The 27,836-nt window shown below is 41.3% G+C and overlaps 1 protein-coding gene and 1 non-coding gene across 2 annotated transcripts in view; one reads left to right on the top strand and one right to left on the bottom strand.

Moving 5' to 3' along the window:
- The window catches only part of LOC131981095 (phospholipid phosphatase-related protein type 4-like), a 64,407-nt gene that overhangs the window by 11,271 nt on the left and 25,300 nt on the right, over positions 1-27,836 (top strand). Inside the window, exons 2-3 of the mRNA XM_059345394.1 lie at positions 22,447-22,632; positions 27,537-27,666. Coding sequence (XP_059201377.1) covers positions 22,447-22,632; positions 27,537-27,666 — 316 coding nt within the window. The remainder of the gene's footprint in view (positions 1-22,446; positions 22,633-27,536; positions 27,667-27,836) is intronic.
- On the bottom strand, positions 3,907-4,099 carry LOC131981141 (U2 spliceosomal RNA). The gene has a single exon (XR_009395275.1). It is a non-coding gene; the product is annotated as a U2 spliceosomal RNA (small nuclear RNA).

Genomic DNA, 27,836 nt, shown 5'->3' on the forward strand with positions numbered 1-27,836 from the left:
AAATGTGAGTGCAGCTTGTGCAGTGTGGGATGGAGTGTAGAGAAAACTTCAATGACAAAATATATGACTGGACCAACAGACTTTTTATTTAACCGAGTTGCACATGCATTTTGAGTTTTATTATAACTCTTTACATGCATGATGTAGGCATGGGCTTTTAATAAACTTCTTCTTCCACAAATTGAAACTAACTGTTTTCAATTTCTAACACACACATACATACTGTACTGCTACAGAGCTAACTGTTAGCCTGTTAGCACATACACACTGTACTGCTACAGAGCTAACTGTTAGCCTGTTAGCACATACATACTGTACTGCTACAGAGCTAACTGTTAGCCTGTTAGCACATACACACTGTACTGCTACAGAGCTAACTGTTAGCCTGTTAGCAATTTGCAGGCTCCGGCTCTGCAAACTGCTGCAGGAGGACTGTGCCTCTTCGAATAGTTCTTACTCTTCTTCACGAGCCTCTGTGACGTCATTCTGGCTGCTTGCTGCTTCCCCTCCTTCTCCTCCTCTTCTTTTCATTTTACTGCCCCCACAGGTCACAAATAGTCTGATAACTCACAAATCTCGCGAGACTGATTTTTAACGCGACGAGAAATATCGTCGACTTTAATCTCGTGAGATCTCGTGGCACGTGATCTCGTCACACCCCTACCCCAAATCATACGATTCATCTTCTATTTTTTCTTCTAAATGGGGCCATTATTTACGCAATTAACATTATATTGTCTTGAAGAATATTTTTTACTAGTGAGACCATAGTGTAGTGATGAGAATTTTTTCTTAGGTAATAAATCAAGTGAAAAGGCATCTCATTTTGTATTGGGATAGATTGGACAAAAATGCTTCTGCAACACTGCTGTTGGAATCTTTGATAGAAAGCAGCTTAAGGCACTTCAGGGTTTTCCTAACTGCTCAGACCGGTTGCTCAGAGGTTGCCGCCTCCTCACTACTTGATGTTCCTGAGCTGCCTGATATGCATCTTCATGTTTTTGTATTAGAAAATATTGTGCCACAATATATCTTTACAGTCAAATGTGTTGATTATGTTTTTCATGCTACTGCCCAATGCATGCACATTTTTAAACCAATCTTCAAAAAAAGACCAAGCTATAGGCAGTGAAGTATATTATATGATTGGAACACTGAATAATGGATGAATAACTAAAGAGGAAAAAAAGTTGGGACATAGTTTTTGCTGATTTTATGGATTTCTTGAACATTTTATTACCATGTTAACTATCAACAGACACATGATTACGGACAATTTAAGCTTAGCCTCTTTTTCCCAGAATCAACAACATGTGAAATCTGGCGTGATCACAAAATTGCACATCAGTTTTTATTAGTGTTGGGAAATAGGGCTTTTTTTGGCTTTGGGTTAAAAAAACCCAACAAACATTCTGAATCTATCATTATTATTGTGTGCTTCTTTCTTTCCCTGACATAGCTGCTCTGTGTCTCCTGCAGTTTCTATCTCACACGCTGTCACACCATCCTACCCACCAACTGGCTGCTAGGCAACATGGCCCTCTGAATGGAGTGTATTTTTACATCTGTGTGTTTAGGCCTGGAGACGTTAAGAGGAGAAAAACATCCCTGCTGCAGGCTGATTTCCTCTGTGTGCACAGTGGCCACTAAGGCTTCATATGTATTTGAAATGATCATCCACATGTATCAATTCAATCAAATATGCATGCTATAGTACATGCAGGATTTACACTTCAGAGCTTTTCCTAATTTACTGTCTTACTGTAATCAACTGCAACACCATTCAAATGTACATCAACAAGAACACCTGCAATGGAACCATTGTTCTTCATGGCTTTGCTCTTTCGTTCAGTCTTTGCTGCAAACACATCTGTTCACCAAGGGCTTGATATTAGCACCCGCTTTGTAACACAGGCTCTCTTACTAGCCACTGAGTGCGTGTTTGAGAGTGAGTGAGTGATGAAGTTATGTAATTTGTCAAAATTAGTGATGATGTTAAACCATTGGTTGGAGTTAGGCCGCGTTCAGACTGCAGGTGAATCTGATTCAAATCAGATTCCTACTCAAATCCGAGTTTTAGAGCTGACTGTACACACAGTTTTTAGCAAGTGTCCAAATCGGATATGGCTCTGTTCAGACTGGGCCACATTATTGACTGATCTGACAGGTTGCTGTAGTAACGGCGTCAGAGCGTCTGACGTCATATAATTGCGACAGCGACAACAACAACAACAACAAACATGATGGAGGCATGTCACCTCAGTATATTGGCCTTATCAGTATATTGGCCTTATCACCGGCGCTGCTGCCGGTGGACACCTCGTCTCTGCGCTGCCGGCGCATCTAAAAAAAAAAATCTAAAAAATCAGATTTTGGCTGGCAGTCTGAACGCTGCCTTGGAGCTCCTAGTTGGTGCTCCAGTATAATCGGTCCGCCTGAAACTCATCCAGTGAGAAACGTTCCGCGGTGCAAAAATATGTGTGATTAAAATGCGTACATTTTTTAACGCGTTAATTTTTGTGTAATTAATTCATCTTGATTAAAGTGTTAAAAGTTCCGGCCCTAATTGTAAATATCAAAACATTTAAATATTATTATTATTTCTTTTGAACTTCAATTATTCTGTTAACAACAAAAAACTGCATTTAGGCTCCTACAGTAATATTAAACAACAGTAAAACAGTACAGACAAAAATTGGCAACATTAATAAAAAGATGAATATATTGGGGATAGGCCAGTGTAAATAGGTGGGTTTTGGGATGTGACTTGAAGTTTGACAGTGTTGTTAGAGACCTGATACTGAGGGAGTTTGTTCCAGAGTCGAGGGGTAAAAGATCTTAGTCCCATTGTGGCTAATTGGGTGAAGGGGTGAAGAGGAGTGAAGCAGAGGAGGTCCTGAGTGTACGGCAGGGTGTGGAGGTCTGAAGGAGCTCAGTGAGGTATGAGGGTGAAGGTTGTGGACGCTTTGAATGTGAGGAGCAGGATCTTGAAGTCACTACGGAGTTGGCTCGGGAGCCAGTGAAACTGTTTGAGGACGGGAGTGATGTGCTGTGTGGATGGACTTCTGGAAATGATGCGTGCGGCCACATTTTGGACTAATTGCAGTGTTAGTGACCAGCTGAGCTGGTTGTTTATGCACCATTCATGTTCCAGGGTAGTTGTTTTTTGGTCTCTGGCTGTGTCCCAAAGTCAAGGAAGGATGCTCAAACGGCTGATTTGAAGGACACTACGTCATCGACATCCGCCGAAGGACTGTCCCAATGTCGAGGATGCTCCGGAGGACAGAGTCCTTCTTTTGCCCAAATTCCGAGGATGCATGTGTGTATCCTCCGTGCGCTCCGACTACCCATAAAGCATTGCGCACACCGGTCTACCGGGAGATTTAAAAATGGCGAGCGTAGAAACAGCGACGCCGGCGGCGCAATATGCATTTAAATATGTAGATATTTTCAGTTTACACTGAATGTTATCACATAACTTACAAAACGTGTTTTCAAAGTCAAGCAAAAACATATGAATAAGCATATGCCAGAATATTAAGCTTAAAGATAATAAACGTCATCTTGATACATTGCCGGTTAAGTTAATTAATGCCGTCTCAGTCGCTAAAGTTATTGTTTATTAATTTATATTTGTCCGATGATGATGTACTATGTGCAACTATGCCATTCAGAAAGTTATACGTTTCTTTATTGTGTTTACAGGGACCGAACGTCCGCTATTATCCGTTATTGTTATTTATAAATAACTGTTATTGTACTGTACTGTAAAATAAAAAATAAAAAATCACAGAACATATTTCCATGATGAATTATGCGCCGCTGCATTCATGGCACTAAGTAGCGGCCGAATTCAGCCAGGATCAGTTAAATATTCAGGTTTAATCCACTTTATGGTTTTTACTTGATAAATCGTGGAGATTCAACCTTAAAGCATCTTCCATTTTCACAAATATGTGTCAGAGTGCTGATGCCAGAGACACATTCATGTCGTGAACTGATTTTGAAATTGCGGCACTGAATTTATTTATTTATTTTTTATTAAACTGATAAGAACAGATACTACACTTGATCTTAGCCAAAGGGCCGAGAGCGGCACTGAAGTTAAGCAGGACGTCCAATTACGCAATGACGCACAGCTACACACTCCGAAGGCTGTCCCATTTGTGCATTACACCAGTCAAAGGAAGGACTCTTGCCTTGCCTTCGGAGGACCCGACTCTGAAGGAAGGATCCTACCAAGGAAGGATCCTTGACATTGGGACACAGCCTCTTTCTTTGGGTTATGTCTTATTCATGTTCTTGGTCTCACCACATACCCTGGAGTGTGGATAAATAGGGTTAATTGCCACACACCTGTGATTGCCACATTCACCTGGGCTGCCACACAAAGAGCAGGTCAGGTAGAGCAGAGAAGCTGAATGCAGTTTGGTTGGTGTACCTGTTGCCATTCATTTGGAGGAAAGTTTGCACCCTTGGTAGGCGAAGCGAGGTATGTGGCATTGAAACAATAGTGGCATGTGTTTTGTTTGGTTTCATATGTCATGTTATATTCATATATTGTTATATATTTGTTTGGTTTAATATATTATGTGTGATATTTTTAGTTTTATGGTTGACTGTGGGTAGAGTGTGGGTTTTAAAGAAAACATAAACTATCTAATGAAGTAAAATGTGTGAACTTTTAATATGTGCAAATATTGATATTTTGTTATGTGTTTTAGCTTCACGGCGCTTGGCGATGGAATAAAATTTTGTACCAGTTGAACTCTACGCTGTCTCATTGATGCCAAGGGCTGTAACATGCAGTTTATTGAGGGATTTCTGTGGCAGACCATGTAGAAGAGCATTACAGTAATGGAGTCAGGATGTGACAAGGCGTTGACCAGTATGGAGGTGCTATTATGGGAGAGAGATGGGTGAGGGTGATTGATATTGATAGGGGCAGTGAAGGAGAGGCTGCTGTCCAAGATGACATTCATCACATCACGCCTAGACTACTGTAACTCTTTATTTGTTGGTCTTGACCAGTCAGCAGTGCTCCGCTTACAGGTTGTCCAAAATGCAGTCGCCCGCCTGCTGACTGGGAAGAAACAGCGTGAGCACATCCTGAAAACTTTCGGATCCAGTTTAAGGTTTTATTAATTGTTTTTAAGTGCTTAAATCAGGGGTGTCAAACTCTGGCCCACGGGCCAAATTTGGCCCGCAGTGTAATTTTATTTGGCCCGCGAGCCAATACCAAATTATTATCTTATTATTGTACTATAAAAGCTGACCCGCCGGTATTATACGGCGCATTAACCGCTAATACTACAAATCCCACAATGCCCTGCTGTTGTTTTGGCGCGTCAATCAGGACAGGACCCAGAAACGCTCCTCTGTAACAGTCGTCATAGCAACCTCAAGCTAGAGCTGTCTCCCAGCTACCCCTTCCCAAAAATGGCGAAAAGAAAGGCAGAAGTTATTAACCTGTTGAAAAAGTTTATTTTGATATTTAAATCAGAAGGATGCAAATAGAAAAGAGGCATACGATTTTTATTTATTTTTTATTTAATAAATTAATGACATTGATGTGTTTTTTATTTGAAATTTGATTTTGCATGTCTGCACTATTTAGTTATATATTGTATGTTTATAAGCGTTGCTGGTTCCATATTTAATGTTAAAGCTAAACATGTTTGGTATATATTAAAAGGTTTATTTGTTCAATGTTGGCCCGCGATTTTATTCAAGTTTTAAATTTTGGCCCATTGTGTATTTGAGTTTGACACCCCTGGCTTAAATGGTCTGGCAGCGTCTTATTTATCAGATCTTTTAAAACCCCACAGTACTTCCAGAGCACTTAGGTGGTCTAACAGATGCTCCTGGTCATACCGTGGTCCAGACTCTGGACTCGTGGGGAGTCTTCTTTGTGGAACAGCCGACCTCTCCAGGTCAGAGCTGCACAAAAAGTTCACTTGCACTTTAAAACATTATTAAAAACCTATTTATTCTCCTTAGCGTTCAGTCCCAGCTAGGCAAGAATCCTTGACTTTTTTACCCTTTTATTTTCTTTTTTTTTTTTTTATCTCTAACTCTTTCTGGTTTGAGTTTTTATTACTATTTCATTGTTTTACTGTTTTTAGTATTTTATTGTTTTCATTGTTATTTATAACTATATTTGTGTATGGTTTTTATTGTATTTTAATAACTGTACAGCACTTTGGTCAACTGAGGTTGTTTTTAAATATATATATATATATATATACACACACACACACACACACACACACACAATATTTCATTGCACAATTAAACTATTATACAATGTACACATTCTGGGTTCTTTTTGTGTACAATGAGATATTGTTTGAACAAAAAAAGGTGAGAATTGTTACGTTGTTCATCGTTATAAATTGATAATTTTATTATTAATTTGACACAGGGGCCACAGCAGGGGCCAAAGGCTTCTTCACAGGGGCAGTGGCCCCTGGAGGCCCCTGTGGAGAACCGCCACTGTGCTCTATAAATAAACTTTGACTTGACTTGACTTGACTTGACGCCCAGACTTGTGACCTGAGGGGAGGGATGGACAGGGGTGTTATTATCAATGTGCAGTGAGAAACTGTTGGATTTAGACAATGTGGATTTAGTGCCAACCAAAAGGAGTTCTGTTTTATTTCATGGTTTGTGTCCATTAGAATACCTGTGATGACATGTTCAAATGAAGGTTAAATCTGAATATTAACATCTACTGTTGCCTATTTAAATATTTGATAATATATAATATGTATTAATTAAAATTAAATATTATATGTTATAAAGTAACATTTGCATTTTTGAACATGAAAAAGCAAACTTAACAAACTGTCCAGCACAGAGCATGATGGGCTGCCAGTACAATATATCAATACAAAGCCTCATTTTGATCTGCTTCCATTGGCTGTTGGTGTCTGTTTTTTGACCTGTCTAGGAGGTAAAATGGAGAGAAAGGCCATGTTTCTGCCTCTGTTCAAAGAGGTTAAAAGATAAAAATGGTTTCACTTTTGATAAAAGACACAGATGATAAAAACACGATTTTAAAACGATGTTAATCTGTTTATCAAATTTAAAATCGCTGTCTATGGTGATGCCAAGGCTGGTGACTTTAGGAAGCTCATACTCTGAGGGGTCCCAGGTCGATGAGGGCACTGCCAAACACCATAACCTCTGTTTTTTACCTGTTAAGTATTAACAAGTTTTTACATGCAACTTTACATAAAAAGCTTGTATATTTAATAGGTGGGTATACTTTTCTAACACTAGAGATCCATCAAAATGATTTACCTTAAAGAAAAGTCCAACACTGTTTTTGAGCCAATAATTGAGGATTGAGGATTCTATTTAAAATACTACACTCATCAACAATACTATCAACCTGTACGGGCCGGTCAGAGATGATCCAAACCTACTGTTGCATTATGCCGTCTGGTAGCCAACATTAGCTAACAATTAAAGTTAATCACAAAAATCTAAAATGTCGGCCTGAATTACTTCCTGGCGCTAAATACATGCAGCTTTCAAAATAAGAGCACAGTGTGTTAACAGAATCAGAATAACAAGAAGACTGTCAAAATAAGATGCATTAAATAAAACATACAAGAAACTTTATTTTTCTTTATAAAACTTCGTGAAAAATATGCAATGATTAAGATCGGTGTATATGATGGAATAGTGGCATTAGAGTGTGTGAGCGGCACCAAATTTGGGATTGTATGGAAGAAAAAGGAGAAAATGCCCCCGGACCCACCTCGCCAGCTATTTTCCACACTTGCTGGCTACTCCATGTCCCCAGTGGAAAGCTCTGTTAACAGCTATTAAAAATGTCACAGTTGGATAACAGTAAAGATTCTATATCACAGTGTTCCCCAACTGGGAAAATGTTATGTGAAGTGTTTGTTCATATTTTGCCCTTAGAGTGCACAAGATTAATGCAATTTACTTAAAATGTACAAAAGTACCAGCAACAAAATGTAGAATGACCCCACTTAGATTGTTATATATTCTCTAAATATTGTTGGATAATTATTTTTGATGCATTTATGTAAGCAGCCTTTTACTGTCACCAAGGTAGGGCTAATTTACTACAGCTTAATATACTTATACGTAGTTTAATGTATAAAAATGTTTAATCACCTTTTTTTTGTTAAATCTTGATTGAAAAAATTGCTGGAAGCTAAATGTAGTGAATATTGCCTTTAAAATGCAGTGAAGTAGAAGTATAAAGTTACATAAATGGAAATACGCAAGTTAAGTAGACGGGCCTCAAAATACCTTGAAATATCGTGATATTCTTTTATGGTCATATCGCCCAGCCCTATCAGTTTAAGATTTTATCAAGTATTCTTTGAATGTATACATGTGATTTCACACAAATCATGTGTGGGAAATGGACATTGACAAATAATACTTTACCTACACCTATTAATACTCTGGAGTCCATGAAAGCACCAGCACATTTACTTCTTCTTCTTTTTGGTGCACATATCTCATCACTTCCAGGGTAGCTTCCCTTTAGCTTTTACTTTTCTATGCGTTTTTATCCCCCTTCTCAGTATGAAAAGTTATTTCACATGCAAATAATGTGAAGAAATGACAAGTTTGAAGAGCTCCCCCAGACTCTTCACAGTTAGAGTACTGGAAATCTGGTAGGTGGATGAACATTTCTTTAGAGCAAGAAGGAGGCTTATCTGCAGGTAATATTGACTGACACCCATGAAACTGTTTTGTAAATCCTCCCTCACTTGAATGATTTGTTTTCATTTCTCACCTGGCATAAATACAGAAATCATTTCTGCATGAGAGAATCATCAAAACTGATGTGGGAGGGAAAAAAACAAACAACCTAGTTCCATCATACCAGCGTAATAATTAGATCACATGCTAGAATTTGAAGAAAAGTGAAAAATAGCAGTGAACTACCTGTCTCAGCTATTGACTGATTTGCCAAGACATTTTATAAAGACATTCATCTTCCCCAGAGGATGGATCAGAACGATTGTGGGAGTCCCCTGACCTTTCCTCTGTCAGACACCACAAGGGGATTGACATTTATAGTTTTGGGTAAAATGTGTGAAAACTATTGGATGGATTTTCATGACATTTTATACTGATATGCATGTTCCCCTCAGGATAATTTGTGATAACTTTGATGACCCCCCCCCCCCCCCCCCCCCCCCCCTTAGTTTGGAGTGTTACATTTTTGCAACTAATTACTTTTTATTATATTTTTATGGATGATTAACCTGGAATGTTACTTTGATAAATCAATTATTAATCAGTTAAAAAGAAAAAAAAGCAGCATATTTCCAGCATTGTATTAAAAAAATGTTGTTACTCAATACTGTATTGTTGTAGTTAATAATTGCAGATGAAGAAGGCAAGTAAACACAATGTCCCTAAAAGAGAAAATTTAAATAAAAAAAAAAGGACATCACTAGCCTGGGTATAACCATACTCCCTTGCACGCTCAATTTAATTTCGAACTGCGAAACGATCTGGTGTCTATGGTCGTTTCTTAGCCCTGTTTCAGGGATCCAATCACAGAACGGGGAGGGACGGCGTGCTATTGGACAGATGGAAGCTTGTAGTTTTGTAGTTTTCTTACGGATCCAACATGGCTGCAGCAGACGTGAAGCTCTCTTTGGATCTAGCTGTAGACAGTGTAGAGGGAAAGTTTATTTTAAAGTCCTGTGTCACCACGAAAACGGATGTTTTAGCCTTGCTTCCGACAGGATTTGGCAAAAGCCTAATCTACCAACTAGCCCCGCTACCGCTCACTGCTGTAACACCGGTGATCTGGCTACAAGCCAGGGGACAGCGGAGCCCCCAGAGACCCCCAGCAGCTCGTATATTGACCATAAAATCAGTGGATGTGTGTGGCTAAATTATATGAGGGGGAAATAAGGTGTAAAAATAAATAATCTTGCAGAAAGCGAGAACTGGAGAAGCAAAGCAGCAAGCAACACTCTCTCACACACACACACACCAACACTGCCGGTAGACTGTGAGCTGAAACTACAGAGCAGCCAGAGTCAGAACATGCTGCAGAAAAACGTTGCGGAAGCAGAATTGACCATTTTAGTCCCAAAGTAGAGATGGGCTAGTCTGGCTATGTAAACATCAGTCGTTTTCTTGCTCAATGCTTTCTCGAATATCTGTCGCTCTACATACGACATCTGGTATAACTGATACGATTGGCTAAGAGCTACGTACAGACGCTTATGATAGACATTCGTAGCGCCCCAATAAATGGTTCTGGAGGATCGTAAACCACGCCTCCTCGGAAGAAAAATGAATAGCTGGTATCCAGACTATATCTCATTTGTGATATAGTCAAGGGAAACATAGCTCATATGCATGTATTCATATTAATATTGCTTCATTTTCTGTTGTGAAGAAACAAAGGATTCATATCAGACTGTTTCTGACTAATTTCATGAAATTTTTAAAAAACTCCAGAACGTCACATTATCTCCTGTTACAAACATCAACTGACAGGAAGTAAACATTGAGACATGGAGCTGCCGACCAGTAATTCCAGCTAATAAGTGTTAGTTAAATGGTTGGTTACCACATTTCAGGTTACATTAAAACCAAACATAACATACAGACAACACTTCTCTCTGTTCACTGTACTTTTAAATATGTGCTGTAAAGCTGTTCAAAGGAAATGATTGGTAATTCTAGGGAAATCACAAGAAATGTTTAACAACCTTGGTGGCTAATCCTGTGTTGTATGCTGTGGAAATAGAGAGCATTTCACACTCAGTTACAGGTCTTTACATAACTGTTGCAGTCAGAAACATGTGCACCTCAGATAAAAATGCAGATCATCCATCCATCCATCCATCCATCTATCCATCCATCCATCCATCCATCCATTTTCATCAGTATATCCGGGGCTGGGTGGTGGGTGCAATAACAATGATAATAATAATAATAAAAATAAATACAAATAATAATAATAATAATAATACAAATTATTTGTAAAGCACTTTTCATTGATAAAAGAAATCCCAAGGTGCTACAGAGCAGAACAAGATTAAAAAACAGGATTAAAAGCAAGAGCACAACGATACGTTTGAGAAAAGGCTTTTTTAAAGAGAAAAGTTTTTAGGCCTTTCCTAAAATAAACTGTTGATTGTGGTTAGGTGGTCTCGTATGGACTTAAATTTGTCTCATTAATACCTGTAAACGCACAGAGGGTGATCTACAAATAGTCCTTGATTTGCACACGTGTTTTGTTTTGTGTTACAAATTTCTAATTTGTAACTTGTATTTTGGTTTTTACAAATAAGTGTGGTTTTGTAAATATATTGTGTATTTGTAAATACACAATTTTCAACAAAAAAGCCATTTGCAAAACTGAAAATCTTCATCTGTTTGTGAAGATTGACTCTGCATTTGTGAATCATCAGTCACACACACGCATCTCTTTCCTCAAAGACGCAGTTTTGAGACGTTCTTGACAAGATCCACACAGATTCACAAACAAATAGCTTGTGATTCACAAATGGCCCGTCCTCCTCAACCAGTGGGTGGCAGTGTTGTTATTTGCATTGATGTAGCTCTGGTTTGGACTCTGTTGTCCCAATTAAACATCACCTACGGGATCAATTATGCACCGCACCTGACTTATGCTGAAAGGATTTCCCACACACGTTTTTCTCCGGGGAGAGGGATCTGTGTGTCATAGATCACTGTGCACCTGCAGCATTAACATGTTAAGACATGTTATCTGTGAAAATATTGTGCGCTCCATATTAATCAGAATCAGAAATACTTTATTGATCTCCGGAGGAAAATTTGGTATATATGTTTTTATAAAAATGGTGGAAATACCAAAAAAATTTACTTAAGATAATATACAATCTTAGAAAACTTCAACATACTATTATTGCACAAGTAAGCAGCAGTACGCTGGTGAAAGATAAAAAATAATAATTGACGATAAAAATATGTATTTATATTTAGAACAGGTTATTAAGGGTGGGAATATTGTCCGAGAGTTATTAACTGAAAACACAAAGCCAGTTGTGTGTAGTTTGAGTTTAGATATAGTGATGTTCCGATACCATTTTTTCTCTCCCGATACCAATTCCTGTCAGGCCGGGCTCGAAGCAGGACTCAGACGCAGAGATAGAGTATGTCAAAAGCACTTTATTATGGTACTTAGTCAGCAAGAGGAACTCCCCGAACAGAGGAAACAAAAGGGCTATGAACATTAACAGTCTAAAGGACCTAACAATAATAATTCCTACAAAGAGGGAAAAACACAAAACTCCTGACTATCCTGAAACTCAGGGCAACTATCCCATGGGGTAAATGGACAAATAACTAGACAAGGGAAAGGGGGAAAAAGGGACAAACTAAAATACTAATAAACAAAAGGCGCTCCAAAAGGGAGGAAAAACCTAAACAGAGAAAAAGACTAAACTAAAAATCACTACGTAAAATGGAGGAACGATCTAAGGGCAAAAACTAAATAACACAAAATCACTCTTAAGGAGGAAAAACAAAAGGCAATCTAAACAACTAACAAACTAAGGGAGCAGCTAAGCTGTGAAAATTTACAAAAGAAAATCACTCTTACGAGGAGAACCAAACTTGAAAACGAAGCAAGGCAGATGACTGTGGCAATGACAAGAACTGTGGAAATGCTGGCGAGACGAAAAACGACACACTGGCACAGGACAAGGGAGACACAGACTATTTAACACATGAGGGAGGGAGCACCAGGTGAACACAATTGGTAATTAGGGGAGACACTCAGGCAGGTGACACACACAGGGAGGGGCAGGTGATCTGAAACGAGAGGAGAGTTACTTTTCAAAATAAAAGCAGTGACGAGACCAAACATAAAAAAAACCCAAGACCTCACCACGGTGTGACAGAACCCCCCCCTCTAGGACCGGCATCCTGACGGTCCAGGCTGCTCAGGATGATCCCGGTAAATGTCATCAATAAGGGTGTGGTCCATTATGTGTCTGGATGGAACCCAGAGTCTCTTTTCTGGGCCATAACCCACCCAGTCCACCAAGAACTGCTTTCCTCGGCCCCGGTTGCGTACAGCCAACAGCTTCTTGACCTTGTAGACCGGGCCGCCGTCCACTATTTCAGGGGGTGGAGGTGGGGTAGCTGGAGGAACCAGGGGGCTGTCTTTCACGGGCTTGATCTGGCTGACATGGAAGGTGGGATGGATGCGTAGGGATCGGGGCAGGCGGAGACGCACAGCAGCAGGACTGATGACCTGTGAGATGGGGAACGGACCCACGAACCGCGGTGCCAGCTTCTTCGACGGGACTCGGAGGTTCATGTCTTTGGCAGAGAGCCACACTCTCTGGCCAGGCTGATAATCTGGTGCTGGTCTCCTCTTGTGGTCTGCTGCTCTTTTCACTCGATCTCCCTGCCTGATGAGCACCTGACGAGCAGCGGACCAGATGCGGCGGCAGCGGCGGAATAAGGTGTGGGCGGAGGGGACCGCCACCTCTGGCTCATTGTCTGCAAAAAGAGGAGGGTCGTAGCCAAACACACACTTGAAAGGGGTGAATCCTGTGGCAGATGTAGGAAGTGTGTTGTGCGCATACTCAACCCAGACCAGGTGTTTGCTCCATGTAGCAGGGTTCTGTGACACCAGACACCGGAGGCCGGTCTCTAGTTGCTGGTTAAGCCGCTCGGTCTGGCCGTTAGCCTCCGGATGATATCCCGACGTCAAGCTGGCCCTGGCTCCAATTAGCTTACAGAAGTCCCTCCAAAATCTGGAGACGAACTGGGGCCCCCGGTCAGAAACAATGTCCCTTGGAAAACCATGGATCTTGAAAACGTGAGTCAACATGATTTCAGCAGTTTCCTTGGCTGATGGGAGTTTGGGCAATGCAATAAACCTAACCATTGTAGAAAAACGATCCACCACAGTCAGGACTGTGGTGTTACCTTGAGAGACCGGGAGCCCCGTGACGAAATCCAGGGATATTTCTGACCATGGGCGGGAGGGGATGGGAAGTGGTTGCAGCAGACCCATGCGTGATCCAGTGGAGGACTTATTGCGGGCGCAGACCGAGCAGGCTTCGACGTACTCCCGAACCTCCGGCTCCATAGACGGCCACCAGAACCTCCGGGAGATGGCGAACATGGTCCGCCTGACTCCCGGATGACAGAAAAGCGGCGAGGTGTGAGCCCAATGGATCACCTGTGGGCGCAGATTAACTGGGACAAACAGCTTGTTTTCAGGGCACCCACTAGGTGGTGGAGCTACACCGTTGGCCAACTTAACTGCTTTTTCTATTTGCCAAGTTACCGCTCCAACCACACAGGACAGTGGGAGGATGGGTTCAGGCTCCTTGGCTACAGGCTCGGGGTCAAAGAGTCGAGATAGGACGTCTGGCTTAACGTTCCGGGACCCCGGCCTGTAAGAGAGAGAAAAAGAGAAACGGTTAAAAAACAGCCTCCACCTGGCCTGGCGTGAGTTAAGTCTCTTAGCTTGACGTATGTACTCCAGGTTCTTGTGGTCCGTCCACACCATGAACGGCTGGCTGGCCCCCTCTAACCAATGCCGCCATTCTTCCAGAACCACCTTGACTGCGAGCAGTTCTCTGTTGGCGACGTCATAATTTCGCTCCGCCTTAGACAGTTGGCGAGACAGATAAGCACAAGGATGCATCTTACCGTCCTGCTGCGATCTCTGGGAGAGGATGGCCCCGATCCCCTCATTGGAGGCGTCCACTTCCACCACAAACTGCTGCTGTTGGTCCGGCATGGTGAGGATCGGTGCGGTGGTGAAGCGGCGTTTGAGTTCCTGGAAGGCTGACTCCGCTTCTGCTGACCACCGAAAACCTGTCTTAGGAGATGTTAATGCAGAAAGCGGAGCAGCTATTGCACTGAAGCCCCTGATGAACCGCCTGTAGAAGTTAGCAAACCCTAGGAACTGCTGAACCTTCTTGCGGCTATCAGGTGTGGGCCAGTCAGTGACAGCTCTGATCTTTGCCGGATCCATCTGCACTCTTCCAGGGGCTACAATGAAGCCCAGGAAGGAGATGGTGTTGGCATGAAATTCGCTCTTTTCAGCCTTGACGTAAAGACCATGCTCTAAGAGCCTTTGGAGGACCTTGGTCACGTGAGTCTTGTGGGTTTCCAAGTCTGGTGAGTAAATCAATATGTCGTCTAAGTAGACATACACGAACTGGTCTAAGAAGTCCCGCAGGACGTCGTTTATCATGGCCTGGAAAACGGCAGGTGCGTTAGTGAGTCCGAAGGGCATGACCAAATACTCATAATGTCCGCTAGGGGTATTAAAACCTGTTTTCCATTCATCTCCCTCTCTTACTCTGATTAAATGGTAGGCATTGCGCAAGTCTAGTTTGGAGAATATCTTGGCCTGTTGTAGCTGATCGAAAACAGAGGACATCAAAGGGAGAGGGTAACGGTTCTTAATCGTAATGTCATTTAAAGGGCTGTAGTCAATACATGGTCTTAACGACCCGTCCTTTTTAGCCACAAAAAAGAAACCAGCACCTGCAGGAGAAGAGGAGGGGCGGATAAGCCCCGCCTTCAAAGAAGTGTCTATGTAGTCTTTCATGGCTTCCCTCTCAGGTGCCGAAACAGAATACAGTCGTCCCTTAGGAATGGTGAATCCAGGGGTGAGCTCAATGGCGCAGTCGTAGGGTCGGTGCGGAGGAAGTGACATCGCCTTGGCTTTGTTGAACACCTCCTTTAGGTGATGGTAGCATGAAGGAACGGAGCTTATGTTGGGATATTCCGGGTCTACAGAGGAATCAGCAGAGACAACGTTAAGCATGGTTACATCCCCCTCCTGTACTGGAGGGTCAAAACAACATCCCTGACAGTCTTTTCCCCAGCCCAAAATTTTTCCTGTTCTCCAATCAATGTGGGGGTTGTGGCGCAGCAGCCATGGATGTCCCAGGACTAACGCATGAGATGGAGAATTGATCAGAAAAAAGTTCATGGATTCATGATGGTCCTGAATATTAAGCTCTACTGTCTCTGTGGTGTGAGTGATGGTGAGTAGGGTATTGTCATTTAGCCCCTTGGCTGTGATAGCTCTTTCTATTTCCTTAGTCTTTAACCCGAGCTTCTCAGCCAGTCCCCAGTTCATGAAGCTCTCGTCAGCTCCAGAGTCTATGAGGCCTTTAATGTCTGTGGTGACAGCGTGGTGCATTACCTTGATGTCCGTGAGGATCCGAGGAGTGGGTCTAGATGTTTTAACATCACTCACCCTTGTGGGTCGTTTGGCTGGACAGGCCGCCACAAGGTGTCCCGTCTCCCCACAGTAAAAGCAGCGACCTTCTTGCTGTCGCCGCTGTCGCTCCTCCGGTGACAATCGTGCACGTCCGAGCTGCATAGCCTCTTCTGAGTGGGAGGGAGATTGGGGGCATGGTCCCACGGGTGGCTGGAAGAAGGCTGAGCGGTCCGGTGCGTTGGAAAATCTTCCCGTGCTCGCCGATCTGCTCCGTGCCGGCGGGTGAAGCTCGCGGAGTCTGTTGTCCGTCCTAATGGCGAGGGCGATCAGGGAGTCCAGGTCGGAGGGAAGGTCCAGGGGAACCAGAAGCTCTCGGATGGGAGCCGCTAGCCCTTTCAGAAACACGTCAAACAATGCGGTGGAGTTCCACCCACTGTCCGCCGCCACGGTGTGAAAATGAATGGCATAATCACATACCGTGTCGGTGCCTTGCTTGATATTCGTTAGCTCCCGGGCCTTCTCACGGTCGGACGAAACCGGGTCAAATGTTCTCTGGAGAGCCGCCGTGAACTCCGTCAGTGAGCTGCAGAGTGGAGATTCACGAGCCCACTCGGCTGTGGCCCACGCTCTGGCTCTCCCCGTCAGGTGGGAGATCATAAAGGCAATCTTGGATCGATCAGTGGGAAAAGCCTGTGGAGCGTGTTCATAATGGATAGAGCAGTCAATCAAAAATGGTTTACACTGACCCGGATCTCCAGAAAACCGTTCAGGAGACGACAGTCTGACTCCCGATCCGAAGCCGGGAGCAGTCGGAGCTGGAGTGGGGGCTGCTGGGGTCTTCGGAGCGAGGGATGGACCAGACGCCTTGGTCAGGTGATCCACGAGTTCCTGTACTCTGCCGGACAAGTCGCCGAGATGAGTAGCCATGGCCGACTGGAACTGTTCCTGCCGAGATATCCGCGACTCCTGATCCTGTAGGAGGGCTGCCACTCTCTGTGTCTCTGCTGAGTCCATACTGGCCAGTGTGTACTGTCAGGCCGGGCTCGAAGCAGGACTCAGACGCAGAGATAGAGTATGCCAAAAGCACTTTATTATGGTACTTAGTCAGCAAGAGGAACTCCCCGAACAGAGGAAACAAAAGGGCTATGAACATTAACAGTCTAAAGGACCTAACAATAATAATTCCTACAAAGAGGGAAAAACACAAAACTCCTGACTATCCTGAAACTCAGGGAAACTATCCTATGGGGTAAATGGACAAATAACTAGACAAGGGAAAGGGGGAAAAAGGGACAAACTAAAATACTAATAAACAAAAGGCGCTCCAAAAGGGAGGAAAAACCTAAACAGGGAAAAAGACTAAACTAAAAATCACTACGTAAAATGGAGGAACGATCTAAGGGCAAAAACTAAATAACACAAAATCACTCTTAAGGAGGAAAAACAAAAGGCAATCTAAACAACTAACAAACTAAGGGAGCAGCTAAGCTGTGAAAATTTACAAAAGAAAATCACTCTTACGAGGAGAACCAAACTTGAAAACGAAGCAAGGCAGATGACTGTGGCGATGACAAGAACTGTGGAAATGCTGGCGAGACGAAAAACGACACACTGGCACAGGACAAGGGAGACACAGACTATTTAACACATGAGGGAGGGAGCACCAGGTGAACACAATTGGTAATTAGGGGAGACATTCAGGCAGGTGACACACACAGGGAGGGGCAGGTGATCTGAAACGAGAGGAGAGTTACTTTTCAAAATAAAAGCAGTGACGAGACCAAACATAAAAAAAACCCAAGACCTCACCACGGTGTGACAATTCCGATACTTGTGCTGTGGGTATCGGCAGATACCGACTACCAATCCGATACCAGTATGTTATAAAAAAAAATATCATACTACACCTGCATGACTATCATATGATTATCATTGGCCAGGCTCAGGTTAAACCCTTTGTAAAACATGAATAAATACAGCAGATTCAAGCCAGTAGTTCAAAACAGTAGTGCAACATTCAAAACAGTAGTGCAACAGCAAATTCAATAAATAAATCTGGGGTTCCGGGGGCATATATAACATTTTATTTTTTATAACATTTTAGCCCTAAAAGCCTAAATTTGGTGCCTCTTGCACATTCTAATGCCACTATTTCATCTTAATCCTTTTATATTTTATAGAATTATTGTGAAGGAGAATAAGGGTTCTTCTGTGTTTTGTTTAAGGCGTCTTATTTTGACAGTGTTCTTGTAAATTCTGTGGTGGACTCTGCAAACACATCCATGTGCTCTTATTTTGAAGGCAGATCTAACACGTTCTTACCGTAACGCTGTATGGTGTGTTTAATTTACACTCAAAGTCAGAACTTGAAAATTCTCACATTCGTGTAGACCTTGAACGCACCATTAGCTGCCGGTCTCTCAATGTGCGCTGCAATGTAAATTGTCCACCCCACACACCGCCAATAAGAAAGTGCTACTTAGCTTAGCTCGTAGCCTCGCGTCAACCTGCTCTGACACACGTGTGTGTCTGTTGTGTCTGTGTTACGTAATCAATTCCTCCTCGTCCCCCTAAAACAGCAGGCTGCAGGTTGCAGCACAGCGCAACAGCGGAGCAATTTCCGATACTGGTATCAGAATCGGAACAACTCTATTTAGATATGAAATAAGTTTTTAATACAGCATAAAAGACAGTAGTTTCCGCCAAACAAAAGTCTGCGGTGCCACTGCACATTCTCACGGCACCTCGGAAGGTTGCGCAGTGGTCCGCACATTCTCACAGCAAGTTCACTTTTCATACATGTGGCGTGTGCGCGAAAAACAGCGTACGCAATGTTTTTGTGCGTACGCAGCGTTGACACATGAGGCCCCAGGAGTTTAATAGTCCGCTACTTTGCTGACAGCACCACTGATTTCCTTCCTTTTCACTTTTTTTGCTGCCAAACAAAACCAGTTTGTTCTGTTGCAGCTGTTGGACGTCAGCATTTCACTTTCTGCCTCTGAGAAATTCCTCTTCTTTTGGGATTAAAAAATTACTCTAAAACATTGTTTACCTCCTGGCTGCAACCAAAAAGCTGTGGAAAATTCTGTGCTCCAAATGTAAAATATTCATTGAACTTGTTTGGGTATACTATCACTATAAGTATTTTTATTCCATAAACCTCTGTTGCTGTGTATTTCTGTAAGATGATCCTGTTATTTGTGATGGTGCACTTTGCTAATAAAGCTGACTCAGAAAAAAGGAAAGGAAAAAATTTTTTTGGGCCATATTGTGTCCTTCGGTGTCTTAAACTCTTGGGGCGAGCCATCTGAATCGGGTATATATTAGGGCATGGTATTTAAATTACGCCACATCTGACCGGATGGCTGTCCCTGTCTGGCCCGCATGAGGTTACCCCAAATTAGAAATCAATACAACCACAGTGCTTTTATTTTGAAGGCGATTTACGTATGTGCTAGATGCATAAGCACCCGCTTCTAAATTGTTTATTTACTGCATAACATACATGCTCTATATTGTTTTTGTGGTTTGAATGTATGTTGTGTTTAAAATAAATTGTTTTTTAAAATGTTTTTACTGCTTTATTTGACTAACTCCACATTAACATAGTTTTTCATAGCATAGTATATTCTTGCCACTATCAGCTCTGAAACCATATCATTTATTTCATTTTATAAAGCGATGAAATTCATATCGAGCTGAAATTAATTCAGAATAGAATGCCTTTATTGTCACTATACGCACGTACAATGAGATTTGAAAGCTGACTCCAAAAAGCAGTGCGACAATAAATAAAAAATATATAAAATATAAAAAAATATACAACATAAACATAAACATACATAAGCAAGTAAATGTAAAGAAAAATATATACGATATAATGTAAACATAGGCAAGAAAGGGAGGTGAAGTGCACAGTCTTCAATTTGCCAGAAGCAGATATGATGCTATGCAGTGTTCATAAATATATTGCACGTTGAAGGACGAATTATTGCACAAATTATTGCACATTGCCAAGTGTTGTACATTTAAAAAAGAAATATTGCACAGTAAGAAAGTCCATATGAAAAACAGTGCATATGAGAGTTCAGGGTGGTTATTGCTTTTGGGAATTAAACTGTTTTTGAATGTGTTTGTTTTGACCTGATGCACCTGTAGCGCCTCCTTGAGGGCAACCTTTCCAGGTGCACAACCTCGTCTGGACATCACAATTTAAAACACAAAAAGGACCTTGATGTCTAGTGGTAGAAAGGGGGAGGGAGGTTGGCATCTAAAGTGGCTGAGATTGAAATTACTATTACAAGACAATATTGTGCTTTGAATGTACAGACTGGAATGTGTTGCTGGAAACAGAGGAGAACAGTATGGACATTGACAGACAGGTTGACTGCTTTACTGATTACATCAACTTCTGTAGAGACACGGGCATACCCACTAGGACTGTATGCTGTTTCCACAATAACAAACCTTGGATTACTACTGATTTAAAGGCAATCCTCAATGAGAAGAAGGCAGCTTTTAGAGATGGTGACAAAGCACGGCTCAAACTAGTACAATTTAAGTTGAAGAAGAGATTAAAGATGGCAAAGGAGGAATACAAGAAGAAACCGGAGAGAAATCTACAGAACAGCAACATCCGTGAAATGTGGAGAGGAATCAACACCATCTCTGGTTACAACAACAAGAAAAGACATCCAGTCAACCAGTTCTTCAACAGATTCAATACAGCGGCCTCACCCAATGCCAATGCTCCTCCTCCTCCTCCTCCTCCAGCATCCACCCCCCTCTTACCTGAGCCTCCACCCTTGTCTGTCACAGAGATGGGGGTGAGGTTGGAACTGGGAAGACTTTGCTCTGGGAAGGCTGCTGGCCCAGATGGTGTGTGTCCAAGGCTGCTCAAGGACTGTGCTGCCCAACTGTGTCAACCTCTCTTCAACCTCAGTCTACAGTTGGGGCGAGTGCCGGCACTGTGGAATATTTCCTGTGTTGTGCCGGTACCAAAAATAAAATGTCCAACTGAACTTAATGACTACAGACCAGTAGCCCTCACTTCTCACATCATGAAGACCTAGGAGCGGCTGATTCTACGCCTACTGAGAGCTGAAGTCAAAGAAACTCGACCCCCTTCAGTTTGCATACAACAAACAACACATGGGAGTGAACAATGCTGTCCTCTAAATGCTTCACCGTGCCCTTGCTCATCTGGAGGAAACTGGTGCTTGTGTGAGAATCATGTTCTTTGATTTTTCAAGCGCATTCAACACCATCCAACCCAACTTACTCAAAAACAAGCTGACAGAGATGGGAGTGGACCTTTCATTCATCTCATGGATCACAGATTACCTGACAGGAAGACCACAGTATGTCAGGTTGGGGAACTGTGTTTCTGGGACATTAATGAGCAGCACAGGGGCTCCACAAGGCACTGTTCTGGCTCCATTTCTGTTCACACTGTACACAGCAGACTTCAAATACAACTCTGAGTCCTGCCACATCCAGAAGTACACCGACGACACTGCTATTGTGGCGTGTATCAGGAATGGACAGGAATCTGAATATAGAGATCTGATAAAAGCCTTCAGTGACTGGAGTCACAAGAACTATCTCCTACTGAACACCTCAAAGACTAAGGAAATGATCATAGATTTCTGCGGGTTCAAGTCCCCTCTTCTGCCAGTGAATACCTGTGGGGTGGACATGGAGGTGGTGCCAAGTTATAATTATCTAGGTGTATATCTGTCTCATTCTTCCAGAGTTACCAGACTAACTGAATTTCCCCTCAGGGATTAATAAATGCATTTTAATTTTGATTGATTTTGATTTGATCATTACGGGTGCCAGTGTGCAGGGTTCTAGTGCTGGACTTGAAGCCTCATGCTCTTCCAGTACCATCCAAAATGTGTCTTTATCGTGAAGTAATAGAGACAGGAAACATTCAAAACCTGACATTGAATGTCACATCAGATTTGTACTCTTTTTACTTTAATTAGACACATTCTGGTTTAATTTGGAGTATTTAGACACACTTCTATTACTGCTCCTTAAATTTCGATAACATTTTAAAATTCCCAGTTGCAAGGTATTGTGTTTTAGTATCAGTTCAGAACCCTACGTGTCGCATCGAGGTATTGACAAATTTAATACCCAGTCCTAGTATTTAACTTAAAAAAAAAAAAATATTTGAATTTATTTTCTTAATTTTTTTTTGTGTTGTTGTTTCCTCACTGCAGCTTCCTATCCTGGCATCCTCTGTTGTCAGTCTGTATTTCCTGGAGCTGACAGATATATTCCAGCCGGTGCATTCTGGGTACAGTTGTAATGACCGTAGTCTGTCTCTGCCCTACATCCTGCCCAGACAGGAAGTCTGCCCACTGCCTCTGCTCTTCAGCTTGGCCTTCGCTGCTCCCGCCGTCACTGTAAGTTAACCTCCATACTGGACTGACCTCACAGTAATGTCTACATGTGGCTAACAAACAGATTGGTTTCAGGGGCTGTCATTGTACATGAAGGGGGTGATCCAGCTGGTGTCCACAATAAGCCAAAGGCCTTAATGAAGCTCTTTCTATAAACAAGGGTTCACTACACACTCCAACCATTAAGAAACCTCCTCTGAATCATTATATTCACACATAGACAATACATGTAGTAGATGATATTTCTGTGGAAAAGCCATCTTCCCACAGCCAGAAGTGGACTCCTACTGTTGCACATTAAAATGTGCACTGCAAAAAAAGAAAAGTTGGGTGAACTCAAAATTTCAAGGCAACAAACTTCGATACAATTTTAAGTTTGACAATTAAACTAAATATTTTAAGTTTTGTTTTTGAGTTTGCTCAACTCTGAATTTCTCTGGCACGATTGTAACGCCGCTATGAAATGTCAGCTAATGTTGTGACCACAATTTTGAGTTAGCATTGATAGGCTAATGGCTACTCTTGTAGCTGTAAAAAGCAGCACCGCTAGCATCAGTTAGCCGCTAGTGTCAGTTAGCCGCTAGCATCAGTTAGCCGCTAGCATCAGTTAGCCACTAGCTTTCGCTAATGACCGAATTTCACCACTTTCCCGCATTTCACAACAAAGAAATAAGAGTTATCAGAACTATTGTCCCTTGTTTTGAACCCCAACTTAAAGATATAAGTAACAACAACTCACAAACTTGTCTGGCTTCCTTTGTTGTGCTAACTTACATTATTGCCCTAAATGTCAGTAATTTATATTTCCAAGTTTTACCAAATTAAATCACTGTTTTAGGCCAAAAACTACAAGTTGGCTTTTTTGCAGTGTGGCCATAATGCTGTGGGACTCTGATTGCAATGAGTCAAGCAAAAGTAAAACAGTAAGCTGTTTGCAGGGGCAGGTCCAGAGAATTTTCTGGTGGGTGGCACAGGGGGTAACAACAATTATCAGCTGCCAATGATTGCCCACTTCTATATTTATATTGTACAGTTACACACTGTTCATGTTTTCATCTTACTTTTCTTGACCACATTAAATCGGCTGGGTCTACTCTTACCAAGTGGTAACACAAAGAACACTAGGATGTTTGCTGTATACAGAGTTAGTCAGAAGTTAGTGGTTCTAGCTGTGTAGGTTTTAGGTTTTATTTATTTGCACAGTTAGAATTACATAAAATGACAAAGATAACATATAATGTAAAGTGCAGGGGGAGGCAGAAAACCCAGATGGGCTTATTTAAAGCCTCCACCTAAAATTTCATAGCTATTAGAAAGTAATAAACTGATAATAGAAAAAACACATGTATAACATCAACAAGTTATAATGACAATAACAAAAACAAAAACAAAAATGAACATGTTAAAAAAGTGTAATTAGAATTTTAAAACAGCAGTTAAATGAGCCACAGTGTGTACAGTGAACATAGCAGAGTTCTGTGTAGTAATCAGTTTTAATCACCACTTAAATTCTTACAATGGAACATTAATCGATAATAATAAAATAAAATAAAAAAAATGTAAAATAGAATTAAAAAAAATAAAACCAGCTCAGTGTTCTGTGTTGTCATCAGTTTTAATAAGATTACAATCATCACAATTAAATTTAGAACACCATCAATAATATGTATACTTCACATCAGTAGTGCTGTACTGTAAACATATGAGTTCACTTCAGTAAATAGTTTTAAGCAGAGTTGGTACCACTTACAACTAAAAGTAAGAACATTAACCATATTCTATACTCTACAATCAGCACCTCAATAGTGCATCTCAATAACTTAGAATATCATAGAACATTTTATTTATGTCAGTAATTTAATGCAAAAAGTGGAAATAACACATTAAATAGCTCTATTACACAGAGAATGAAACATTTCATGTCTTAATTTATTTAATTTCTTCTAATTTATAATGATTATGGCTTACATTTAATGAAGACCTAAACTTCAGTATCTCAAAAAATGTTAATATTACAAAAGACCCATTTTAAAAAGTACTTTTACTATGGAAATGTTGGCCTCTGAAAAGTATGTCCATCTATATGACTCAATACTTGGTTGGGGCTATTTGACTTGAACCACTGGAAATTGACTTTTCCATCATATTCTAATTTATTGAGATGCACCTGTAGTTAGTCTTAAGAAAAATAATTCACCACTGCCACTCAAATTCTCACAGTGAAATTGACACTAACAACAATATTCAAAATCAGTACTGCTCAGTTCTTTACACTGTGTACTGTAAACAATTATGCATTCCGTATCACATTTACATTTAGTCATTTAGCAGATGCTTTTCTGCAAAGTGACTTACAGAAAAAGGTAAACAATCAAGCTATAGTGCAAAAAGAGCTATTAGTGCATCAATAAGTGCTAGTGAGGATTCTTTAAGGTGTAGAATTATCGTGTGGTGCTTCTTTTAGAGCCATATCGCCCACCCCTAGTGCGTTCCACCAACAGGGAGCAACAAACGTAAAGAGTTTTGGATTTAAGTTATGGGTTTGGGATTAAAGTTATGGGTTTTGCAAACGTAAAGAGTTTTGGATTGCCTTGAATGAATGAACCAGGCGCCATTCATTGGAAGAGCGCAGCTGTCGTGAGGTAGCATATGTCTGAATCAGGGCGTTCAGGTAGGTAGGAGCAGTACTGGAGACAACTTTGTAGGCAGCATTAGAGATTTGAATTTGATGCTTTGGGCTGCAGCAGGTAGCCAGTGGAGCTCAATGAGCAGCGGAGTGACATGTGACCTTTTAGGCTGGTTGTAGACCAGGAGCACCGCCGCGTTCTGGATCATCTGAAGCGGTTTTATTGTGCAGTCTGGCAGCCTGTCAGGAGGGTTTACAGTAGTAAAGTTTAGAGATGATGACAGCTTGTGTCAAGAGTTGAGTGGCATGTTGAGTTAGGTAAGGTCTGATGTTTCTGATGTTGTAAAGTGCAAAGCGGCATGACCGGGTAACAGAGGCGACATGACTGGAAAAGGTGAGTTGGTCATCAATCATCAGCCCTAAGTTTCTCACCACCCTGGTGGGGGCAAGACACAGGGAGTCAATCTTGATGTTGATGTCGTGGTGTATTGTGGGTTTAGCAGGGAGGACCAGCAGTTCAGTTTTTGAGAGGTTCAGCTGGAGGTGATGTGCCTTCATCCAAGTGATGATGTCAGAGAGGCATCAGAGACCTGTGCAGAGACAGATGGGTCATCGGGAGGAAATGACAGATAGAGCTGAGTTTCATCTGCATAGCAGTGATAGGACAAGCTGTGTCAGCGGAAAATCAGATCAAGTACCACTCAAGCAGAAGGTGCTCTATGCCAGAAGTTCTCAACCTTTTTGAGTGACCCTCAATTGATCATGCATGTTGTCAGCGACCCCCGCTCACTAAACAGAATCTCACAGTTCAGATCACACAAACTCAGTTGATTCGATGAATTTTGGACAAATAATGAAGCAGACAACAACTAAAACATCTCTGTCTGTGCATTTATATATTTCTTTATATTTTATATTTTCTTACTTTTAATCTAAGTCCTTTGCTATAAGTTTAAAGGTCCATTCTGACCTCCTGAGTGTGTAACAGTCAGCTTCAAGCCAGAGACTCCTTGGAAAGTAACAACTTGATACTTTGGGATTTGTCAGAAAAGAAACAAAATTACCCAAAAAAGAATCAAATTGACCACAAAATTACACAAAATGATTAAAAAGGCACAAAATGACAAAAAAAAAAGACACAAAATTACCAAAAAAGACACAAAATTACCAAAAAAGACACAAAATTACAAAAAAAAAGACACAAAATGACCCCAAAAAAAAGACATTAAATGACCAAAAAGACTAAAACACTTTAACACATGAACACTTTAACACACTTCCAAAATGATTTGACGACCCCCAGAAATCATCTCGCGACCCCAATTGGGGTTGGGACCCCAAGGTTGAGAATAGCTGCTCTATGCGACCACCTATTTCCATGCAAATTGAACCTTACCTTAACTTGGTGCACCTCGGAGCATCAAGTTGCAAAAAAGTCTGTGAAGTTACACAAGTTCATTAGCGGTTTATTAGGGGAGCCACTTCCTTTGTCTTCTTTCCAAAATAAAAGCCTTCATGAGTTCTTAACACAGTCAAGTCATACAAGGTTTCAGCTTTGCTTCTGTTTGTAACACGCAGCGTCGTAAAGAGCTTTACACAATGATTGACATTACCACGAGTCAATGACCATTGGGGGGGGGGGGGGGGGCACACAAGGTGGCCAATCAGATTGCAGGGGGGCGGGTTTTTATTTTATTGCTTTGATGTTTGTTATTCTACTTTACTTTTCCATTCTACTTATTACCTGGTTTTCTTTATATTTAGTAAATCATTTACTTTCTTCAGTTAATTTATAGTCTGTGTTTGGGTTGGAATTTATATTGAAATTTCAAGTTATTTATCACATGTGATAAATAACTTGAAATTTCAATAAAAATATTGTTTAAAACAAGAATGCTTATTTCAGTAGATATTATGCTACACAATGCATTACGTCTTTGACCTAACATCAACACTGTGACCTTTTTACATTCTGTTCATTTTTACAATAATTTAAACTAAAAATCTGATAATATATTCCACTCTGCACCTTTAAGATATACTCAAAAACGCAGAGTGCAACATAGGTTTATGCATAGACACTATGTCAGAGAGCCCATACATCTGGTTTACCTTATTTGTTTGTGTACTAACTTAATTTGCTGTGATTTTAGTATTTTCACACACATTTTTTGACCTTTTTTTGCAGTATGTTGATAAATTATTGCATTTGAGACAGAGCTATCTGGTGATGTAAAATCTGTGTTGCCAACAGTCTTTTTTTGTCATTGGCTTTGTGTAGATTCTTATAGGAGAGGCCATTCTGTACTGCTATCTATCCAGGAGGTCATCAGCCACACAGACTGAGGCTAACATCAACGCTGCAGGCTGTAATTTCAACTCGTACATCCGCAGGGCTGTGCGCTTCATAGGTGGGAGGACACACAACAGATTACATGCATGTTTTCACTCTCTGAACCACAGAAACACAGACATAAACAAATGACACAAGCTGTAACTGTACACTGTAAGACTTTGCTGTAAATTTACAGTCAAGTTCTAACAGTAACTTGCTGTATTATTGATTGTACAGTATTTTGCT

Source organism: Centropristis striata, chromosome 11 (assembly GCF_030273125.1).
Source record: "Centropristis striata isolate RG_2023a ecotype Rhode Island chromosome 11, C.striata_1.0, whole genome shotgun sequence".
Taxonomy (NCBI): domain Eukaryota; kingdom Metazoa; phylum Chordata; class Actinopteri; order Perciformes; family Serranidae; genus Centropristis; species Centropristis striata.